The 25,682-nt window shown below is 30.1% G+C and overlaps 1 protein-coding gene across 4 annotated transcripts; it reads left to right on the top strand.

Moving 5' to 3' along the window:
• Positions 1 to 163: 163 nt before the first annotated feature.
• Positions 164 to 25,128, top strand: LOC100649438 (serine/threonine-protein kinase minibrain). 4 transcript variants are annotated; one of them, XR_002308921.2, is made up of 9 exons: positions 164 to 338; positions 12,746 to 13,011; positions 15,010 to 15,178; positions 15,910 to 16,077; positions 16,189 to 16,475; positions 16,545 to 16,691; positions 16,924 to 17,356; positions 20,317 to 20,861; positions 21,404 to 25,128. XR_002308921.2 is itself a non-coding variant. In XM_048414334.1 (9 exons), the coding sequence occupies exons 3-9, from the start codon at positions 12,913 to 12,915 to the stop codon at positions 20,772 to 20,774; spliced, it is 1,761 nt and encodes a 586-aa protein (XP_048270291.1). In that variant the 5' UTR covers positions 7,736 to 8,133; positions 8,270 to 8,391; positions 12,746 to 12,912; the 3' UTR covers positions 20,775 to 25,128. The 4 variants fall into 4 exon arrangements, 3 of the variants coding, with proteins under 3 accessions (XP_003393627.1, XP_048270291.1, XP_048270290.1); XM_048414334.1 differs by lacking the exon at positions 164 to 338 and adding exons at positions 7,736 to 8,133; positions 8,270 to 8,391 and having other exon boundaries at positions 20,317 to 25,128; XM_003393579.4 differs by having other exon boundaries at positions 20,317 to 25,128.
• Positions 25,129 to 25,682: the final 554 nt, after the last annotated feature.

Here is a 25,682-nt window from a genome sequence, read left to right as displayed (position 1 = left end):
GAAAAGAAAGAAAGAAGAGAAAAAGAGAAGTGTGTGGTGAAGAAGGGAAAGGGGGAAAGAGTGCACGCTCTGAAGCGGTATTGAGAGGGCTGGCGTGCCCCATGTTGTGAGCGTCTGAAGACTGCCGGGGGCAGAAGTGAAAGGGCGGGAGGGAGGGAAGGGTAAGGGTGCCGCTGGTATGGAGTATGGAAGCGGCGGGGGCGGAGGCGGTGGGGGCCGTGGGGGTGTCCAACCACCCTCCGCAGGTGCGAGGGGTATGGCGGGAACAGACACTACTGATGCTGCATGGCACAAACACGAACAAATGATCCTTATGGAATCGAGACATAAGCAACAATGTAAGTATACACACCAAAATTATGATATTCTTCTTTTTTTCATTCTTTCATCCTTTAGATTTGTGAATATCTTTCAGGAATATCAATTTGATGGACACTGATTTATTTATCTATAGTTCGAATACAATTTACGTAAACTGAATTTTTGTGTTACTTCTGTTTTACATTTATCAGAAATTGCAGATATTTCGCATGTCTATTTACTATTATAAAATTTTTTTACAATTAATGTTTTTTCCTTTTGATATACTATATCTACATTACGATACATTGAATAACAATGATAGTTTATGTGTTACATGAAAATGTAAAATATTGATATCTTATAACAGGACATGATTTGAGAAGTCAGTAGTTCTTGTATATAGAAACACGTGTTGCTTCGCAGCAGTGCCATTCTATTACAAGATTCACTAAGATTTTAATTTATTAGATTTTAAAATGATAACAAAAACTTATCCTTGGTAGTCGATGCAACTTTAAATGAAATAAATAATAATAATAAATACTTAAAATATTACAAGTCTATTAGAAATGTTAATCGATGATTTAAATTTTTAAAGTCGCACTCCTGTCTTTCCTTTTATTTAAATTCATGATGGATGCTAAGTACAAAATACGTTCTAGTTAGTATAATTAACATGCGATGAAATTTTCATGAACATTCATACATTCATATATTTACATTCTTGTACTTGATTATTGTATCGTAAATGACGTGTATCGTTTTATTTTTTGGAGTGCGTTTCACTGTTCGCATTTAAATACAATGATAAAGTCGAATATTATATTGAAATAATTTCTATAAGAAAATTTTAACTAATATGTAATTATCATTTATAATGGCAATAACATACGATTTATGTATATTTGAGAAATATCTATACTTTAGACAAAGACATTAGGGTTAGATTATAGCCTTACAAGGTAGGAAATATTTAAAATCTACGCGCAGTTCACTTTTGTACAACGTGGATTTTTATGTTTAAAAATTTTGAATTGGATGTCTGTTTATTTCGAATTAGTTTATTCAGCTCGTCATAACATAGCGTCATAGCTCTGTTTATCGAAGAAAAGACAGAAGAAGTCCTTTTTATTCGTTGTAGCAATCATTCATATGTCCGTTGGTACCAAAAAATCATAAGAGATGTGTTATACATTACGTGTATAGTATAGTCTCTGCGTTTAGCAGAAAATTCGCAGTAGATTCTATTTATTTTGATCTTCCCTTAAGAAAATTTTCCTCCAATAAATATACAGTAATAATGATGTATGCAATAGTACACGAAATAAGGATCCTGATCGACAATAGGTTATTGGCGTTATTAGTATTCCAAACTTTCACTGTCACTTTCACTGTCTCTATTCAAAGATCTGCTGTATATAAAAATAATGTACATCTGTAGAAGCGTTAGTTCTTCCAATTGAGTAAACAAATGAACCCTTTCGCTATCACCGTTTAAGGGGTAAATTATTATTCATAGTCCAAGACCAAGAGTATGATCTGATGTTAATAGCTTTTTCGTAGATGGAAGTATAAAGAATATCAGGGTCAGCTTCACTTTTTTAAATGAAATGTTAAATTTTTTTACTTATCTCTTGATAGAGTGTTTTAAGATGAATGTAACTACCTATAAGTCAAGGTCATTCGAGGTCGTTCAAGGCTAGGTCGGATTGGAAATAAATTACTTCAAGACACTGATCAAACACCGGCGATTTACATTGCTAGTATGTACAAGTGTTCAAAGTGATGACCTTGATCATCGATACATGCTCTAAAACGTTGCATTGCGAATAACACATGACGAATTTCATTTGAATCAATCGCAGAGCAAGCTCATCTTACGTGTTCTTTTATATGTAGTCTTTGATTATTGGTATGTTACTATTTTCTTGTTGTAGTCGTTTAATTAATCTCACAAATAAAAATCTAAAGCTGTTAAATCAAAAAGGGGCCGTGCGTGCCATTTGTTCGTTCAAAACTTCCGTAACATTTCGTGCAGAATGAGCAGGGTATCTATCTTGTTGGATTGTCGTATGTTGAGTGAAATGATTCTGTTCTTGCAATAAGTATGTCCTTGTAATAATTCTGACGAAAAGATTGTTAAGGTTCACTCGTATTAAGACTATTTAACATACCATCGATAGAATATGGACCAATTATTTAATTACTAACAAATTCTCAGCAAACGTATGCAGACCAAGATCTTTGCCTGTCCACTTCTCTTAGCCACTGTGGACCAGTGATCTATCGACCAGTAGTGCATGTCGTGATGATTAATTTTCCCATGTAAATGTGGTTTCGTCCACAAAAACAAAATTTTAGTCAGACGTGTATCATCGTTTTGCGCTTTTCATAAGCCCTATTCGTATAATTCTAAATGGGTTTGAAAATCATTTTTACTTTACTGTTAGCGAAGTGAAATGTGGAAAAGGTGAAAATTGAAATGAAGTATCTTATAAAATATTACTTCGTCAACTGTTTCCATTTTCGCCTTCTAGTTATCTTATACTAACATGTGGATTTCGTGTTACAGCTGCTAAAATGTTTATAGCGCTTCTATCATAAGTTGTTTGTTGCATCTTCTGTTGCCCACGCTTTCGGTTTCATGGAAAATTTCTATAACGCTTGAAGAGACAAAACGTAAGGGTCTGACACGATCGAGAAATCTTTCAGTACACAAACTGTCTGTCTCATAACTTTACGGCATTCATTATAAATATAAATCATATTTACTTTTCGTGTTTTTGTATAACGCATTTTGGGAAATTGTGTACTACAAAACCCCGCACTTTAGACGGTAGCATATCTCAAGCTAATATATTGATAATAACATTCATGGATACACACGAAGATACGAAAGTATTCGATTGGTATCTTAAAGCAATTTATTTTCCATTCTAGTTGATCTTAAAGAATCTTTAACGATCTTCAACTATAGGTCATTCTACTTAAACACACAGGTTCTTCTATCTAAAATGCTATATTACAAAGTATGTGAAAAACATATCATCCCATATAAAAAAGTGACATTGACCTTAATATCCCTTTTACACCTACAATTATGAAAAAACCCATTAATATCAAATTATGTCTATCTCGAAACCAAGCAAGAACAGAGATCTGATGCATATTTTTCTACTATCAAAAGTAATTCAGATGGCCTGTTGTTTTATCCTGTAACTGTATAATATTTTTGCAATTTATGAAAATATAATTTATTTTAAGTAGTAACAATTTCTCTAAAAAATTTTTCATATTGAATATTATTATAGTACTTCATATTAATTTTATATTCATAATTATGATTTATATATAAATCAAAATCTTTGTAAAATTTTAGTTAATAAGTGGTTTTAATAATACATAGAAGTCTTTCGAAATAAATATGTTTGATAAAATTGATTAAGAAAATTTTCGATATTTACTGTAATCTGAGAATTTTGAATTGAAAATATACTGCAATTTTGTACAATTTATTTAGAAAAATCATAAACAATAATACGATGTGTTTGATCTTAAATTGTATTGGCGTAATATGCATAGATAGAAATTCACCTTAATTATATAAATTGAAATTTTACTCCAAAATTTTGTTTGTTGTTTTCTTATATTGTTCTAAATCGATATTCCGAATGATAATTTTCACTGAGATTACTTTGCATATAAGACAATATTAAAGCTTCAATCAGCACGTGTATTTCAAACTTTTTAAATTAGCGACTTATTCTTTTGCTTGTAATGAAAAATTGTTTTAACGAAAATCTGTATAACAAAGTGACAAGATGGACAATATTCAAAACAGAAGCTGGCTGAAGTTTGCACCCTCAAATGCAAGTTTTTACAAAAACGGCATTCGTTTGCCCACGACTTGTTCACATTTGTTCAACCAAAATTTTAGTTTGTTCACGCTTCAAAAAAAAGTTATCGACATATTAAAAAAAGGAGTGTGAAGTTGGCATCCCAAATGCGAAGTTTCATAAAAACCAAATGGCATTCGTTTGTCCACGATTTGTTCACGTTTGACTACCTAGAATATCCATCTCTCAAAAAAGATTTATCATCCAATGGAAATTTTAAAAAACTGATAACTTTTTTTGAATAGTGGGCCAACGAGAATTTTGGTTAAACAAATGTGAACAAATCGTGGACAAACGAGTGCCGTTTAACTTTTGTAAAAATTCGCATTAGAGGTGGCAACTTCACCCTGTTCACAACAGATATATACATTGTGAATGAGAAAAGAGAAAGTCAAATTTATAAGTGGCGAGGAAACGTTGGCAATAGTATAGTGAGATCCATTTTTGAACTCGGCGACTCTCGAAAAATTCAAAGACTTTGACTAGACTGTCCGGCTGGCTACTGACTGATATATATTTTCGACTTGGCACTCTATCCCTCTAGCATCATGTCTTTGTGTTTTCGCTTTCTTCTACTTTTAACTTCATTTTATATCTTCTGATTAAAGAACCGAAACTGGCAAGAGTTGAACCTGTCGAATGAAAAACAATCGTATTATTTTTTAAATGGAAATTTGGAGGTATAAGAAATTTTCCGAAGAACTAGAATATCTACGGAGATAACAAAACAATATTGGTGAACATTTTACGCGTAAAGTATCATGATATGTATTCTTTCTCTTCCGTGATTTTCGTAATTAAAGAATGACGATATTATTTTGTATTCTGTATATTAGAATTATATTCTAGAATCTAATCAAAATATGGTTATATTCATGCAATATTTTCCACATTATGTAAGATATTTTAATATAAGGATTGAAAGATATAGAGATGGTACATATATGTTATAGAAAGTTGTATTTTGAGGATTTATAATGTAATATGAATTAAAAATCTATAAATTAATAGTAGTGATATTTGTTATACGATATTTTGCGGATATTATTATCGTATTTAATTTTAATTTGTGGTTTATGTGAATAGATTTTGCAAATATTCTAGGAGTTGTTTGATCTACCACCGCAAATTCTGTAACAAACAAGCTGTGTAACTGAGAATATGAATCAGTAACATATAACACATCTCTTATAATTTTTTAATGATAAGAAATATGTTAATAATTAGTATAGCAAAAGAGAGAGGTGCTGCTCTAGCCCTTTCTTAATACGTAATAGATACTGCTGCTGTGAGCTGAATAAGCTGACTAAAAAGTTTTCGAAATTTGTCAAGAAAATAATCTTATAACTGGAAGTGTATTGTTCATATGTTAATTACGTTTTGTTTGTAGTATCAGTCAGATTTGGTTGAAATTCGATATACATAATCAAGTTACATAAAGGTAAAGAATCGGTGTTTATTTTTATATAAAAGTATAATTGCATAAACTCATTTTGTTAAAGAGCAAAGTATAAGATTTATGTAAATTAATAACGATTAAATATGATCTATAGGAATTAGTTTATTGTATGATCTAATGCGAATCCATTGTAGTAATTAATCTTTAGACTAATAATTAATGTACGATACCTGTATTGATATCTGATGGTGTCTGAAAAACGATTGATTTATTTTTTAAGAATTATTTTCACTTTCAAACAATTAATATGATAGAACATAAATCTACAACATAAGTTATATTGATAATCATTAAACATTTGATATGATAATCTTCGTCTAACAATCATTTTATTTATCTAATCGCGGTTGAAAGGGACAGAATTTGTCAGAATTTTTATTTAAAAGACAATATATTTAATACATGGAAATGTAATTTAAGAGTAATCAAGTTGAAATTAGTAATAACAAATGCATTTAATAAAGTAATTGAGTTTTACCTTGAATATAGATCTTATATATTTTTGACGATACTATAAAAATTGATTGAATTTATATAAGGTACATATTAATTCATTAAATAAAAGAGAAAATTATTATTATCATGTTCAATGTTTCTTTTTAAGTTTTTATTATTATTCTCTAATGTAATTAATAAAAGCTTATATGCATGAGTCTTAATCATGTACTCATTGACAGATACTTTAACTATATCATCAAATATGTTGCATGCAAAACTTATTGTTATCCATTTCTGCCTTCACTTAACATTATTTGAACCGTAATTTTGTGTTACGTTACCATTATGACTTTTCGTTCCCAGTAATCACAATGATATTACATATAGTACTATTCTGTAACATTTCTGTGTACAGGAAAATTTCTGTGTAAAAATATTATATAACTCAGAAGATTTATGGTGAATATTATATACGTAGACATGAATAAGAGAACATAATAAAGTGAAGGGAGGAGATAAGGTCAGAAATATATATTAAATTTATATATTTATTAGCTATGTTTGAAACATATACTAGATAAAGCGTAATTCTCGTTAAATCTTGATGCGTTTGTGTTTTTTAAAATAAATGATTATATGGATGATATATATTGAGTTAATAATGTGTATGTGTAATAATTAAATTTAAATTAAATTTAAGTATCATATATCTGTTTTTGCATCGAAAATTAAATGATGAAATATAGATACATAAATTCGAAATATTGCAATGTATTAGGAAATTTGAAATATCATACATATTCAAATAAAACCTTTAATATTAAAGTTCTCGAATGTGTCGCAAATATATACATTATATAACTGAAACAGAACTATAAGGATATGATTATATGCAACCTAAATAAATGCTAAATAAAGCACAGAAGTACGTGAAGCCTGCGAGCGACAGGTAGCAGATGTAAATAAGTTTGGATGAACGATACCAACGTATCATTTCACATTGTTTTTCTTCCAGTTAAGTCAAGAAATATCGAACTTGATTATCCAATTAACTGGTTCCGCTCGTGTATCCATTGTTGATTCGTGAAAGAAGGGGGTGGGGGGGGGGATTTGATAGCAATCGATGCGTAATATACTCTCTCATTTGTTCGTATGGAAATACAAGGTAAAAAACCAGCATCAAAAGGAGAAGTAAAATGAATAACTGATAGAAGTCGCGGTCACCTGATTTCAAGGCGACGCACTGTCTTTCTCTCGGTCGTCCTCGATACTTTCTATTATAGCCTATGGTGTTGATATACAGACGGAGGCCCTGTTCTCGAAGGGCTACTCTCTCTCTTTTCACATTTTCCGTCTCATTCTTTGGACGCAACACGCGCCGGTATAGAAGACAGACCAGCCAGTCGGTCGGCGGTTACTCCACCCCCGTGCGACACGATCAATACGCGACTCTCCTCTTTTGCTATCGTGCTCACCCCCTATCTCATTCACATATACACGCGGCAGCGTGCGCTCGTGGACGCGCGCGCGCGCCCCAACTTTCTCGTTTCCCTCTCCCATTCCTTTTCTCTTTCCATGCAGATCGTACAGGCAGAGCTCCGTAGTCAGTAACGGTAACAGCAAGAGCGAGCAACACCATCGGCAACAGCACCAGAAGCGCTCAACTGTTCGTTTTGAAGCTGTCTTTCTGTTGCTATGCTGGCTGCCCTTATCCTCTCTTCTGTTTTCTCTACTCTCCCATCTCCTTCCTCCGGTCGAGCTCTTTCCGTGCGCTGTCATCCTACAGGACAGAGATCCTGCGTCGCCTCGCTCTCCGCGTTATTCTTTTCCGTCGTTCCTTGCCAAACGATTATCCAAAACTACTTTTTTCTTTCTCCTCTTTTCGTTTCTCATTTTTATTTCATTTCAATCTGTTCCTTTTATCGTTTTTGTTTATCTTTTGCTAACCTTTATGTTTTCACAGGTATACGCATTGTTTTTATTGTAATCTCTCGGAGGAACTGTGCAAAAATTGATTTTTTATTTCGTTCCTAACAGGTTCGATATATTTCTATTTCTTTTCTTACTTTTATCTGTACTGTTCTTTTTCGCTTGTATATATTTCTGCATTCTGGAAAACATTTCGCCCACCTTCACATATCTCTTTCTTTTTGTCATTTTATGCTTATTTTAGGCGTGACAATCTTGATGCCGATACGTTGTCAAAATACAAACGCAGTGTTCTAGAAGAGAGAAAAGTAAAATGACATTCAGTGGTGGTGGAAGTATTTTACTTTCGCAGTTTGTATTTAGTCGGTAAATGTACTTTTCTACGATCTGTATAGTTTTGTAGAAGTGTGTGTATGAGACAAAACACGCGTAGACATACATATATCCGGACAACAAAACAAGTTGCATATTTTAAAAATATATATGGTGTGTAGAGATTAAAATCTATATTTTATAACTTCTATTTTAACAATTGCAAAAGTATCTCATCTTTCAAACTTCAAACATACAAAATAGAATTTTTCCATTTTTAGCTGTTATCTTAAATTGTGAACCTCATTACATTTGTTTATTCATTATTTTATTATAGTTGAGAAGTGGATAACACACAAAAAACGATTTCACTTTTTTCCTTTATCATATCGAGTGACATTCGTGATATCAATTATCAATCAAATTGAGCAAAGACAGAAGGTTACACTTCTATATTAAAGATCGATTTAAACTCTGATTTTAATTCAAAATAGCAAGACTTGATTATCGAATGTAAATTGCACATAATATTTCAATTTTTTGATTCAGACAACTTTCAATACAACCATACTGTTAACAGCGAAAACAGTGTATATTGATGCACACATATATGTGACAATAGTGATTACGCAGTGATCACTGATGTATATGTGCACAAAAAATCATAAAGGAAAGAGTTAAAGGGAACTTCAAAGTTAAGGGGAAATCAAAATACTTACTTGATTACAAAAAGTTTTAGTATTCTATAGAAAGAGCTAGTTATAAAAATAAGAATATTAATTACGATATATGAAATATCTTTTAATGAAAGCACAATTTTAAATGTAGATATTCCGCTCTCATTTTTAAGGAAATTAATCTCCAACAAGATCATTTACCTGCATTTTACGTAATAAGAAATTCATCCATTTATAAAAAGCCTTATAGTCTTACACAAACATGTCTCTCATTGAAGAATGCTTATAGTGAAACGGTGCGCTAACGATGCAATTATCTGTGCAGCGGTACCGTTTCCGCAATATATTTTAATACAGGAAACTTATTTGTTTTTTACGATAACAGTACAGCAGAATTTATAACTACTGTGTTGTCCCATGTATATACATATATATATATATATATATATAATATTGTGCAATACAATTTAATAATTGTATTCGTAATGTATCAATTATGCTACATTAATATTATTTAAATATTATCATTTACGTTGGAAATATTTAAAGTTCGCAAAATAAATTAACTTTTAAAATATTCGCTTGGTATATGGAGATCATAACATTTTGCATCTCATTTACAATTTCATGTGCACACTCTTATTTCTTCTTTTCTAAATATTATAAAAACTTTGTTTCTATGGATATAAAACGAAGAGAAATTAAATCTTCGAATTACAGTGATAAATATCGTAACGTGTATACTATTTATGCTATTCTTTGTATTATTTAATTCAATAAATATCTCTAACTGTATCTAAATCATTAATGTCACTAAAATTACTATTGTTCAAAGAATAGTAGTCATTTTTGTTTGCTTTCTTAAATTTAATTTTTATCTACTTAGTATACTCAGATTTTTTATATAATTCATAACTTAATAATTCAAATTTTTGAATTATTAAATCACTGCAATAAAAAGAAGGGCGTTTCCATTACAGTTTTTAACGGAATACATATACTTTCATTTCTTAACTTTCATCTGGCATTGTTGGATCATAGATGACAATAAAGATTTGAGATAGATTTGGGTTAATTTTAAGACATTTGATTTTAATTTGTATTCTGTGTCTTATGTAATAAATGTTATTTATGATTTTTATCGTGCGAAATATAGCATATAGATTAAAATAAAGTACTTTTAAATGAAGTAAGTGAATCCAAACTAATATAAATTATTTACGATCCAATTGAAAATTAATCGCATTGAATCAATACTTTTTTTTTATAGTAGCTATTACTAATCTGATTACATCTCAACTCTTTATGAACAAATGATAGTGTTATAAAGTTAATAATGTCATAGAAAAATTGCGCAAAAGTTATCAACATTTTGTTCAACCTATTCGAAAGAGATGGTCGTTTATCAGACGTCAATGACCGATTATAATTTCTTATATCTTATTTTATAATCGATCATACCTTTTACATCTTACATCTATGTTAAAACTTCTTTCGAACTTGGCGATGCTTATATTTCACCTGTGATGCATACTTCAGTTTTTATAAGAGGGTTATCTCCTACTCTAAAGCAGTTACTCAATAAAAAAATATACATATGTATTATGTTCATGAAAATATGTTGGCTGTGTACACGTCTAATAAGCATATTTACCTATGCTGTTTCAATATTAGCGTGAAGTATAATAGTGTGTACGTAATACCGAATAGTTTGTACGTACATTAAAACTGCGCTAGTGATTTTAAATATGATAGATCAAAGTTTGCGTTTACTCATTTACTAGGTCATTTATAAATTAATGTAATATAAACTTATACAAACATTAAGATGAATGATTTAAATAAAATATAAATAAAATTGGGAGGAGTTTATTAAGGAAAGTAAAGTAAGTTCTTTAAATTATGTTTTTTTAAGTTTCTGATTTAATTATCGAATTATCTCTCACAATTATCAATCGAGAAATTCGAAATGATATACATAATGTACTTCGAACGTACAATTTTTATATTTGAGCACGTTCGAAGAAGTAAATTAGCGAAACAGTAAGTTACCTTTATCACAACACATTTGATATTTTGGAAGCATTAAATATTAGTAGCACGTGCTCCCTTAACACTCGTACCAAACAAACAGTTGCGTTACGTCGTCGTCGTCGTCGTCATTATCGTCGTCATTGTCGTCGTCATTATCGTCGTCGTCGTCATCGTCGTCGTCGTCGTCATCGGTAACAGAACACGATTCAACCCTTACACAGAGATTCTCACCACGTGGGGCTGCGATAAATACTCGAGCCACCCAGTAAGCTCAATTGAAGCAATCAAACGGAGGGACATCGTTCAAATTGTTTTATTTTTTCGAAACTGTTATAATTTGCTCTATATTGATCTATTAAATATTACTAAAAATTCATCTATGAATAGATACCATAAAAAGTCAATTACTTAATAATATATAATTTATTACTATTAATTTGTAAACAATTGATCAATAATTTTATGTAAAAATGGAAAACGTATATTTTCACAAGCTTTTTTGATTAAATTATTATTTTATTTTTATTTAAGTTAATAACATGTGGTATTAGCTCGGATTCAACTAAATATATGATCTATTATGACCGTCAAAGTTATGTAAGGTCAAGAATGGAAGAAATAGTTTGAACATTTCGTAACACTGTAATTACTAGTATGTTTTATACTAAGGCTATGTATTATATTTAATGTAATTTTTATTATAGTTCTGTTAATTACATTTTTGATAGTTTCTGCCAATGTTGTATGATGCATTGATGCACTTTATCTGGTTTCGCAAATTACATACATATTTTAATAACAAATAAATTGTAACAAAGTACTCTTTTTCTTTCATCTAATGGTTTGTAATCATAAAAATATTCCTTTTCATCTCTTACACTATTGCTTGTTTATAAAATGATTTCAGAAAATTGTCATATAGTATAGAATGCAATTTTTACATGACAGTTATCACAAAATATCTCATTTATTCAACAAAGATTGTGACTGGTAGTAGCTACTTGAGAAAGACTAGGTGGTGTACATTTACGAATACTCTCTGGGGGCAGTTTTAGAGAATGGTTGTATATGGGTGAAAGTCAGTCTATATCAAGAAACATGAATGAAGCGGAATGCGTGCTAGTTATCGCACGACCTATGTCAGTCTTCGTGACCTCGTTGCGTGGATTCTCAATCACATGTACTGTAACATTGTACATACGAGCTGTGTATACCGTGACTAAACTACTTTTAAGTGAACTTTCGTCTTTAGTATCAAATACTAATTAAATACCAACGATTTTAATATCGGAAGAAGATTTTAAAATTGATAATTTATACCTTAGGTCTTAAAAGAAGGGAGTAGATACAATTATGAGAAATTGATCTCATTGTAACGTAAATGCAGCTTGATCTGTTTACATTTTAATTCTAAATTATGATCGTCGACGATCAGATTCGAATTCTCTCATTCAGATAGTTTCAATTTATAACTAGAGGAATTAGTATTCATCATTCAACGAATGACTCGCAAAATTATTTAGTAATTAAGAAATTAAATACTTTAATATTTATTTCCTGCCAATTAGAGTAGTAAAAATATTAAAGCAAGTTATATAACTATGTCGATTGATAGCCTTTAAAAGTAATAGATAAACTGATCACTGACGATAAATATATTAATAATTAGTATTAATTTGGTAATGTTTAATTTTCAGTGAGCGGAAGGGCGGGTGCAGGCGGTGGCGGTGGTGGAGGCGGCGGCGCGCCCCTTTACGGTCGTCTGGTAGCTGAGGAGCCATTACCTCCTACAGTATGTGGGGGTGCCGGTACCGGTGGCGGTACTGGTGGGGTTCCGCAAGAAACCCCCGCGGATATACACGCTATGCAAGCTAGGATACCCCATAGGTTTCGTGATCCAGCTACGGCACCTCTTAGGAAACTCAGTGTAGATCTCATCAAAACTTACAAGCACATCAACGAGGTGAAAGATACTTTTCATTTAACAAATCATTTATCGTTTTTCAATTATGCTTCTTTTTCTCCTCAAGTCTGTTTATTGTTGTTTTTTTGATAAAATTATAAAATTATACTATCCTTGGATCTTGACTTCGATTCACAGAAAAATAGTTTGAAAATCTGATTTTTACAATAATTAAACATTATTGAATATTACTATTAAATAATTATTGACGTAGTTAAAATGGTAAAAAGTTAAAAGGCTAAGAATACAAAATTTACAAGTGGTGCAATTAAAATACGTATTCTGTTTTCTTTGTTTCGATTTTCAATAATAATAGTAAAAAATTCAGCAATGGATAGAAATTATGTCGATTAATGATTTTTATAATAAATAATTGTTACTAACCTCTGCTCAATAGTCGTTCGTTTACATTAGATTTACTCGGTGCGTTTAGAGCACAAATAATCAATATTCAAATATATTTGCCTTTAATATTATATACAAATTAATTGGTTATCTTTATCGTATCCCTTCCTTTCTTATCCATCTTCCTCCACGTATTTCACAGTATACCCACCTCTTCCTCTGCTTTGTCTCATCTACGCACGTAACTTCTTTAACTACATACTTACTTACCTACATACTTATTTATTCACCTTCTTTTCTCTCCTAGCTGTCCATTCTTTTGTTAAACATAAAGACATAATTAATGGTTTTGTTGGTAACCTATAGTAATAATTCTCATTGTTTTTTTCTTTTATAAAAGAAATAATAGCAAATGGTTTGTAAACATTTAGAACCTAAAACAGTTTTAATTTATATTTTTATTAATATAAACAAGATCGTACATCACTAAGTAGAATAATGAAAATGTTATGAGCAAAAGATCATTTAATTTTGGATGAAAAGCAAATAATAACAGATAAACTTGCGATTTACATGTATCTCTTATAATAAAAATTGTAGTGCCTTCAAAATTCTCAAATATTTTCTATAGCATTGCAAAAAAAGATACGAAAATATCCTACATTCTTCTAAAGACAGTCCAAGATTCTATTTCTCTCTTTCTTCATTCTTCTATGTCTTCAATCAAGTTCTTCGGGAATTTTTCATTCTATCAATAATTCATTGATTATTATATTATAATAATTACCCAATTAATCTATTGAATGATAATTTACAATAATATTATAGCATAACGTAATAATATAATAATATCATATGCAATACAATATTATTATAGTGTTTTATACTTCTACTTTTCTTTGATGCTAAACATATATATTTATTTTCTTGACAAACCTTACACTTAACTCAATTACTAACTTTTTATCTTTATTTTGTGCAGCTTATTTCTATTTCTTTGTTTCTGTCTTTATCGTTAAAAATACTATTGTGATATAAAATATTGATAAACGAAATCTGTCAAATGCATTAATGAATAAAAAGTGCAGAAGAATTAAATCAGTGCTCTGTGCTTCTTCAAATTTTTAAATACTTTTTATAATAATATTCATACAATAAGTCTTCATTAATTTTTATCTTGCACTTATCTCTTTTATAGAATAATTTTGTCTTCCTTAATTATATCTTGCTACTTACAAGTTATGTCTTTCAATTTCTTTATCCTTATTTTATCTTTATTTGGATTTGACTAACTCCACGTTTTGTTTGTGCTATATTTTTTTTTCATTTTATTTTTTGCTTAATCCATTCTATCATTAGAAAAAATTGAATACTAACTAATCTATGTATGAGAAAGGATGGAAAAACCAACAAAAGCATTTGAAAATGAAATAAAAATACGTTGCGCATAAAATATGTTATAATACTTGCATTTATTTGAAAACTAATAATTTTTATTTGAATTCTGACTCTGTTTAATAATCAAATTATTATAAAATAAGATATCCATCTAATACTTAAAAAAATTTTAGTAGTTTATATTGTCTAATGTAATATTTTATAACCTGTAATATATAATTTTCTGCTTCATTAATTTGTTCGTTTTTTTCATAGGTTTATTATGCTAAGAAAAAGAGAAGGGCGCAACAGATGCAAGGAGAAGATGGTTCCCATAAAAAAGAAAGAAAATTGTACAACGATGGTTGGGATGACGATAATCATGATTATATTATCAAGAATGGGGAAAAGTTCCTCGATCGTTATGAGATCGATTCGCTAATAGGTAATAATGCTCTAGACTATAAAGATGCTCGGCTATGTTCTATTCTATTGAATATGAGTCATTTATAACGAGAAATCCGTTATTAATATTATATAACAACGGAATTGGAAAAATTACAAAAGAGTGTTATATGAAAAATAATGTACAAAGTATCTTTGAGAAAAGTAACCTTCTTAAGTAAAATGGGAAAAGAGGGAAAACAATGTATTCTCATAATGCTAAATACCTATAGCTAATAGATAAATGTAGAAAATTCTCAATGTGGTTATATATAAGCGTATTCTTTTATGCAAAGTTAAATTTACGAAAATCATTGACTTATTCTTAATATATGTGCTATTTTCAGCAATATTATTTGTAATTATAGTACAATCCTACAACTAATTTTAGAATTTATTTGGATAAACTTATTGTTTTATTACATTATATGTACCATTGTAAATATTAATGCTTTTAATCATTTCTTTAATGTTTATCTTTTTAAATATGAGTATTTTAAATATTTCTGAGACATATTTTTCTCTATTTTACCTGTAATACATTTAGTAATATCTGATTATGTACATCTTTTAAGAAGACTGTTTCCTTTAGCAATACTCTATTTGAATATCAAAAATTTAAATATTTAGTTAAATTAAACAGTTAAATACAATCTTTAATATATATCTTTATATGAGTGGTAAAGTACGATAAATATAATTTTTATGACATGAAATATTTGCATTTTATAGGTAAAGGCAGTTTTGGCCAAGTAGTAAAAGCGTTTGATCATGAAGAACAAACGCAAGTGGCAATAAAAATTATCAAGAACAAAAAACCTTTTCTAAATCAAGCGCAAATCGAAGTGAGGCTATTAGAAATGATGAACAGGGCGGATACCGACAACAAATATTATATAGGTTGGTTACTATATCTTATAATTAGATATATATATATATATATATATATATACGTACTACTTAAATTAAATTATTTATAATTACTTCATAATTCAAATTTTTTAATTACAGTTAAACTAAAAAGGCATTTTATGTGGCGGAATCATTTATGTCTGGTATTTGAACTGTTATCGTATAATCTATATGATCTACTTAGAAATACGAATTTTCGAGGAGTGTCGTTGAACTTAACAAGGAAGTTTGCACAGCAACTGTGTACTGCCCTTTTGTTCCTGTCTACACCGGAATTGAACATCATTCACTGTGATCTGAAACCCGAAAACATACTTTTGTGCAATCCCAAACGAAGTGCGATAAAAATAGTGGATTTTGGTAGTTCATGTCAACTTGGACAAAGGGTGAATATCTGACGGCATACCATGATTTGATAATATCCAGAAACTAATTGTTGTGAATATTACTCACAGATATACCAGTATATTCAATCCAGGTTTTACCGGTCTCCTGAAGTCTTATTAGGAATACCTTATGACCTTGCGATAGACATGTGGAGTCTAGGATGTATTTTAGTTGAAATGCATACAGGAGAACCTCTGTTCAGTGGGGCCAATGAGGTAACAATTATAACTTATTATATTAAATTATTAACTTATTAAACTCTCACCTATGATGTAATTTGATTGCAGAGTATTTTAGTATTAATTTATTTCATGTATTATAATATATTTAATATATAATCATCTAATCTACAATATATAATTGTTTTTCATTGCAACATTATAATGTACGTAATTCTTATTGAAAAGTAAGTATTTTTTATTTATTATTCATTTTTCTGTTTCACAGGTCGATCAGATGAATAAAATCGTAGAAGTACTAGGAATGCCACCGAAACATATATTGGACCAAGCGCATAAAGCGCGGAAATACTTTGACAAAGTCCCCACGGATGGCTCGTATGTGCTGAAAAAGTCAAAGGATGGTAAAAAGTACAAACCTCCTGGTACAAGACGCTTACATGATATCTTAGGTGTCGAAAGCGGAGGCCCTGGTGGTAGAAGGATAGGTGAACCTGGTCATTCAATTTCCGATTACCTCAAATTCAAAGACTTGATCCTGCGAATGTTAGACTTTGATCCGAAAACAAGAGTGACACCGTATTATGCACTTCAGCACAATTTCTTTAAGCGTACAGCCGACGAGGGGACCAACACAAATATTGCTGCTGCCAACAGTGCTAACACGAGCCCGGCAGTGGTATCGATGAGCCAAGATCATGGTAAGTTACTAAAACTTCATAATGCATAAAGCAGCATTTTTTGCTTACTGGGTCGTTTTACACGCGTGAAGGATAAAGATGTTTTCCTTTAAATCTGGAATTTTTGTTACCTATTACCATTGATTTTAAATCATAGTTTAAGCAGTTTGTATATAATACAGTTTCTACTTTCAATAAGATTCTTAATCATCTTCACTCGTTAAGTTGTCCTACACTGATAAATAAAATAAAATTAGATAAACTACACTGATATATAAAATAAACTAAATTTTAGTAAAATAAAGCATGTGATAATATATAAATAAAAAATTTTAGGTGGATAATTTAATTTTTTTACATCAATTTTAAATAAAGTTACATTTGATATTTTTATATTTAGAATAAATCTAAATCTAGTAATAAATTTCTGTTTATTTAAAAGACGCACGTGCTGTTTACGATATAAAATATATAATAATTACACGGATTATGCAAATAATCGTTGCAAAGAGACTATGTATTGCTTAAAAAGTACACAGTTTCAGTAAATATACAGTTCTCGCTATACGTTAAATTTATAACTTTGTTATTTAATTATTTTAACTTAAAAAAAAATTTGTATAATCTTATGATTGAAAATTTGTCTGATTGTTTCCACTTGCTTCTCATATAATGTATAGCAACTTTTGTCTTATACAGCTAAAATGTACTTCTTTATATAGATATATAAAATCTATAAATCTATATAAAATCTAATTGAAGTAACATACATATAAACATGTTTTTTAATTCAGTGTTTATAATTGAACATCCAATCGAGTTCAAGCTTCTGCGATAATTTAGAAATATTATACATATCTAAAAGTTAATGAATTAGAGAAATACAGTGACTCTCTTGTGTTGAACTTTTTAAGGAACTGCGGCATTGTATTGAAGATTTAGGCAGGTTTTAATTTGTGCAGAAAATAAGACATTTGCTTATATAATTACATATTTCATAATAAATAAAAATTATTTATGAAATAAACAAAAGATTGGCACTTATAAAGTATAATTATTTATATTTATTAAAAATTTGTTTAAATAGAAGATCTGTTTTATTAATTACATTTTAGTAAAGATATAAATCATAATATAATATCAGTGAATATCAACATAAAATGTATATTTGTCTGATATATTTTATTTTCTGCGCAAACTAAACGATACTTGTTGTTGCCCGTAGATATGATGGGGGGACAGTACGTGGCTCGATGACTGTCGTATCCGCGGGGCGGCGACGACCTGTCCTAGGCCCCAACCCTAATCTTACTTACTAACATAAGTAAGTTCTGTCTAACAAACAATCCTACAAGCTAAAAGACTAACAATGTCCCTGATAATCATATCCTGACCTCGGATGTAATATACGAAGCCTTGCTTGCTTGAATAAAAGAACTTGCACTTCTGATTTTTTTAAAGATGAGATACGGATTTATATTGATTGCCCGTGTCTCTGTTCTTCGATACAGTGAACTCTTATAAGTTTTATATTTATTATCATAAATTCTATTATTTAAATTATTATATTATTATGAAATACATTAGATTTTAAAAGCAGTAAATATTAAATTCTAAGAATATGTTCTTTGTAATGTGTATATCCGCAGTTATGAGGAATGCAAGTATAACAAATAACAATAATTTATGTATGACATATATTTTATTGCATATATATTTTTTTATTAATTCTTTCGTTTTCAGAGAACATATTCTTGTTAAAAGTAATTCAATTTGCATATCTGTATTAAATTTTTATTCTGTAGAGCAACTACTTCATTGTTTTGTAATTTATTTCATGCATGCTTTAACCGCTTGCATATAGCATGCGAAGTGCATCTTCATTTATAACGTACGAAACATTAAATTCCGTTGTTGCAGTAAACATTTTATTGATTTATAATCTGCACATTTATCGTTTTACATTCATGTTTTTTAGTATGATTTCTTCTGACTTGTACATTCTTACCTGAAAGCGACTATCTAAATGTTCATTAAAATGGTTTATATAGTTAATGTATAACTAATTGTAATTTTATGTACGCATATAGTGTCCTAAAAAGTACATATTTTTAAATAATAAGGAATCATAGAATACAAAGGAAGACGATTTTAAAGAGTAGTGTAAACAATACTTTTTTAATTAATTGCACTTTGCGATGAATGAATAACTACAATATTTAGTTGGTTTTAATTTAGTCTAACTTATTTAATCACTTATGTAACATAAATCAAAATATATTACATAAAATATTAATGTGATAATATTAAGAAAGATTTTTTATCGGCTTGTTATTAAAATTGTCATTTAAATGTAATGGTATCTAATGATAAAATCTAATAAAAAGAGTAGTTATAACATTATTAACACAATAGTTATATGTCATTAAAACAAAAAAAACATATTACTTTTTTTCTCTTTATTAGTTTATTTTTACCTCATAAGTTTGTCAGATTTATTCTGATATAGCTAGCAAATAACAGATAATATAAATGTATTTATGGAATACTTTATATAAAATAGAAATTATGAGATAACAATTTCGTAAAAGACGCAACTCTTAGAAATCGTCTTTCTAATTTTATGTACATGAATCATAATTTTGGTAAAATATGTTTAAACTTGTTACGTTTTCGATTGACCCGAAACAAAGATGAACAGTTGGTTATTGCTTAGATATCGATAATTGATCAATCGGTATCGGTATATTTAGATATCAATGAAATCTAAATCAAAGCTGTTGACTATACGAGAGGAAAACGAAACGTTAAGTTCAATGCCTGGAATGTATCCCCGTAGTATTTTGAAAACTTTTTTATTTGTTTTAACTTTCTTATAGTGACATTCTATAGTAAGAGATAGTAATCCATTGGATGATCTTTGCATTAGTGTGAAAATGGTTAAACTGTTTATCTAAGGTTGTGTTTTCTTAATGTCCCAGGACTGGTAACCATGTCAGGACAGGGAAGCAACAACAGTGGCAATTCGATGCAAGTATCAAGTCTCCCTGGTGGCTATCAGCCAATGGAGTGCGAGTCATCACCTCGTCATTTGGGGAATCGACGCGTTGTTACAACAAACTATCCGTCAACTTCGGCCACTGGGGTGTCTGCATCCGGCCCGATGTCCATGCAATCTGTAGACAGTTCCCTGATACAAAGCTCTCTTGGATCGTATAATAGCCTAATTCTCCCTGGTATACCCCATCTGCCTGCGATGATGACCTCACCGATGATTCAGCAGCAGAACTTTTACAATTACGGTTATTCAACGACTGATACGCACGGAATAGTCAGACAACCGTCGACAGTCTCAACCGGCAAACAAAGAGACCCAGAAAGGGAAGACAGTCCTATGGTTGGAGTATGCGTCCAGCAGAGTCCAGTTGCTATTCACTGAAACGAAACAGAATAAAAAGGAACTACGGCGATGGCCAATTACACATACTATCGTCGCGTTAGCGGTACCGTCAAAAATATATATTAGGTGATTATATATAATGTATATACGAAGTTCATGACGATACCGTAAAACCTATCGTACTGTTCATGAAAAAAAGAAAAGAAAAAGAGGGAAATGAGAACGGGCAGTAGGAAATTTGAAGTCCTTCCCCATTGCATTACTTTGCATTTCGTCGTTTTATTGGTTATGAGAAATAATTTGAGACAAAAGCACTACAAATATAGTATTGCTGTGTAAACACGTTGAAAAAATAAGAGTATATTAGTAAGAGTACATTGTTTCAAACTAACAGCTTAAAACAAAAACGAAATATAAAAAACAGGTTAATAAAGCAATTCATCATACGAGCAATTCTTCGTTCGTTTATGAGAAAAAAAGATTTTAAAAATATATGAGTGGATTCTTTAAAAACAAAAAGATGAGGAGGGGAAGAAAAGGAGAACAAGAATGAGAAATATTCAGTTAAAAAATAGAAATACGAAGGAATGCAAAGAAAAACATGAGGGAAACTTCCTTTTTCCATTTTGTCTTTCTCTTCTTAGTTTTTTTTATTTGTCTATCTTAAGAAGCCGACTGGTCTTACATTGGGCACGGATATACCGCGTCCGGCACAGAAGCTTATGATACTTTGCTTATGAGCACGGACAGACAAACATGGTCTAGTGAGGATGAACCCAGCTGGCCTCTCGGGTCCTGCCCGATTCTGCAAACACTCCAAATGCTTTAGTCGCGTGCAAACGTCGTTAATAAATTTTGGCACCCAAACTGTGTGGCCTAGAGAGCGAAAAAGTGATAATTACTATTATTAAAAATGCATTAAACAGAAGGAAAAATAAGAATTACCAGTGTAAGCATATACTCCAATAGAGTTTTATACACAATGTCACGAATATAAACGGTTTAGCAAGTAATTGCTAGCAAACAGTCGCGTCAAATGCTAGTTATTTGTACAATATACATAGATAAATGATAAGAGTGCAGCTTTAGGATTTAGCTTTTAAGTGTGAAAGAGGAGAACACTGACATTGTAAACTCGACTCTTTTATTTACTTTGATGAATAGAAAAGAGGACGTTGCAAACGTCAGTTTGTTACCGATGAAGGACTTTAAACAAACGAGGTTTGCATGATTTAACAACAATACATATTTATACAGAAGACAGTAATAAGAAAGTTAAAAGGCAGTATACACATAAGATCAAGATCGATATAATCATACAAAAACCTAGATACTTTATAATAAACGATACGCGCGTACTCATATACATATGTTTCCAATGGCAGTCGTAATTGATTTTTGCCGTTTCACTTTGGTAATAGTAATGTTATTTATATTATATTAATATACCTTCAGCATAAGTTTATAATCGTTTTCTGGCACTTGCACATTTCTTTTCAAGTTCTGATAATTGTATCGAACGATATGGTCCTTCTAATGAATTTCTTTTATTTTTTCATATTTGGTTATAGAGTACCGACGACTAGGAACGTAAATTTCGATGCCAGAATGCGAAATATTAAATACAAACAAATTGTGTCAATAACGATAAGATAATATAAAACAAGACACGACGAACGATGTAAATTTTCGATACTTATTAATAACATATACTGCAACAAATAATTCTTGAGATATTTTGCATGTTTCTATTCTTTGTTGTGGCATATACATTAAACAGGTTGATTTTTAAAATTATTTTACGATATTTTATTGACCGTTTTGTACTATTTTACAGAAACGAAATATACATTCGAATGATACTTTAATATTTTATTGTATGCAGTATGTCAGCTTCTTATCGGCTTATTCGAAGCATGTGATTATATAATTTTAACATTGTTTGTTCAGGTTTTTAATATTTTGTTTTTAATAACACCGATTTTGAATATTTTTCATTCATAATATTATAATTTACATGAAAGAAGCTTAACTTAAAATATGCATCGTTTTCTCGAGGAAATTTTTTCTGTACACCTCAAGAGAATTTCAAACTTACATTAATTGCCTTATTTTCTATTATACGAATTTATGAAAGAGAATGAAATGTTTGAATTTTCGAGAATTGCTTGTTTAGATAGGCTGCTTAGAATCCTGCATTTTTTAAATATTTGCATTGTGAAGATTTGCCGATAGACGTAATGACTCGCGAAACGACATTCGTTCGAATTCATAGATTTCTACCATCAAGTACTAAAAAATTTATATTAGTATTTTTACTTCGCCCTAATGTATGACGATCATTGCTTATGTTATGTTAACTTTAAAAGGTATAACGAATTTCTGTTTTAAGTGGAATAAATAAGAAATGATAAACGCAATGGTGTAAATTCGATCTAAAATTATAATTACTAACAACCATGAAGTTATTCTTAAATTTCTATGTTAGCGAGAAACATTTTGCCGTGACGATATCTCTCAATAACTTTATAAAAAGAGTATGAAAGAGGGAAAGCGAGAAAAAACGAAAATGTGCGTGTGCGTGTGCGTGCATACGCGCGCGCGCGTGTGTGTGTGTGCGTGTATGTGTGTACGTGCGTCATGCATGCGTGTGTTGTGTATGAGAAAGAAAGAAAGAAAGGGAGAGAGAGAGAGAGAGAATGATTTTTCAAACAGAAAACATTGTTTGTCAGATTTAGTCAAGATTTTTCATGACAATTTCTGACATTTCGATAATCTTGTTGAACGGCAAAAATCAGTACGCTCTATAAACGTAGACAAAATGTGTGATGATTCCACACATGCCCTCTTCCGAATTCACGTTATTATGTATTGTGCTCATCAGTCCTCCAAAGAACTAGAATTCCTGCTCCTTCTTCTCTTCTTTTCTCTCTCTTTTTTTTTTTTTTTTTTTTTTTACTTATGTATTTTGGTACGAGGAAAGTTCACTTTTGATAAAATTGTGGCACAAGAAGCTGTATTATAAGAAAATGTCTTCTAAGTCCTTTTTTCGTTCAAAGGAAACGAGGAAAGATTTAGAAGAGGTTGACTTTTGAGCACAATGCAGTTTTTTCCAACGTATCATCGAAGCATTTTCTCATCTGACAATTATTAATTTTTACGAAAACGAGTACCATTACTTTGATTAAATAAAATATAAAGTGATTGATTGTATCCTATCACTTACTAGTAAATTTAGTAGAGTTGCCGCTTGTAAAAAAAGGCGATGATCGTTACATAAAATTGAAATTCAAATTCGTTCAATATTTACAATGAAAAAGAAGGGGAAATGTTTTAAATGTGTGCAATTTCACTAATTACTATGGAGATCTTTAATAAAAAATACTCGGAAGAGTGGTGGTCGATTATTCGAAAAAGAAAAAAATTGGTGAAACAAAAAAAGTATATGTCGGATAACAAATGAAATTGACAAATTTTTGTTAGAAAGTGGAATTCATATATTATACAACAATAGATTCATTTCAAACGCGCCAATTAATTTTTCATATAAAAACTTTTTACACAGAGAATACGTTTCAAAATATTTTCATATTTTTCCATTTGTAACGTATATGTTTCTTATAGTTTTTGTATCCCGAAAAAATTTGTCCACTCAACAATTGTCGCAAAATGTAGAGTATTTATGCCAATTAGCAAACAACAGAGTTGTATACATTTAAATAGTATAAGAACCGATCACGATTCGTGTTTCAAATAATTTTAATTGAATAAAATTTAATTAATTTGCTGTCGATATATCACTAAAAAACTTTTGTATATTTTTTATTGCTTCATAATGGGATAAAGAATATCTTTATATTTTGAAAAAACGTGTTATTTTATTAGTTTGTGTCTAAAAAAAATTAAAACAACTTCATCAGGGTATGTATTAAAAAATTCACTTTATGCTTTTTTCACTCAAATCATTAAATTGCTTAAATGATTTAAAACCCATACATTATATTTATGTAAATCTTAAAACAAATTCTTTGAAACACATTGTGACTGGATTAAAATACCATAAGTTTCCTAACGTCATGTGTAAAAACATTGTGTTCAGAAAATATACTATAATACACGACTGATGTATGCCTGTTATGCAAAGTGCGTACGTCTATAGACGAGAAGAAATGATGAGTACACATCCATCATTTCAGTTTCTTGTTTGATGATTGCACACGCTAACCGACATAAAAAATGTAAGGAATGAATACAGAAAACAAACTGAATTAAGAAAAACCAATTTATTAAGATGAAAATTAACAAGCCTCCATACAAGATGAAGAAAAAGTTGTATCTACCCTGTAAACATTTTCATATTATATTATATTACATTATATTATTATTGCTATTATTACTACTACTATTATTATTATTGTTATTATTTTTATTTTTATTATTATTCATCCTGATATTACTTCTGTCGTTATCATTACTATCACTATTATGATTATGTGATTAATATTTTTATTATTGTCTTTATTATGATTATTACCATTATTCTTATTGTTATTACCACTACTATTGCTATTCCTACTACTATTACTACCATTACCATCACCATCATCCCTCCTATTACCACTGTTACTATTCCTGCTATTAAACTGTCACTATTACTACTACTACTACTACTACTACTACCACTACTACTACTACTACTACTACTACTACTACTACTATTACTACCACTACTACTACTACTACTACTACTACTACTACTACTACTACTACTACTACTACTACTACTACTACTACTACTACTACCACTACTACTACTACTACTACTACTACTACTACTACTACTACTACTACTACTACTACTACTACTACTACTACTACTACTACTACTACCACTACTACTACTATTACTACTACTATTACTACTACTACTACTACTACTACTACTAC

This window comes from Bombus terrestris, chromosome 2 (genome assembly GCF_910591885.1).
Source record: "Bombus terrestris chromosome 2, iyBomTerr1.2, whole genome shotgun sequence".
Taxonomy (NCBI): Eukaryota; Metazoa; Arthropoda; class Insecta; order Hymenoptera; family Apidae; genus Bombus; species Bombus terrestris.
Note: the sequence above shows the minus strand (reverse complement) of the source record. Positions and strands in the feature narration are given on the sequence as shown.

Excerpts from the sequence above, each read along its gene's own strand:
- LOC100649438 (XM_003393579.4), top strand. The coding sequence starts at position 179 with ATGGAGTATGGAAGCGGCGGGGGCGGAGGCGGTGGGGGCCGTGGGGGT. Across the intron at positions 13,012-15,009 it reads CTTACAAGCACATCAACGAG|GTTTATTATGCTAAGAAAAA; the intron begins GTGAAAGATACT and ends TTTTTTTCATAG. Across the intron at positions 16,078-16,188 it reads CGACAACAAATATTATATAG|TTAAACTAAAAAGGCATTTT; the intron begins GTTGGTTACTAT and ends TTTTAATTACAG.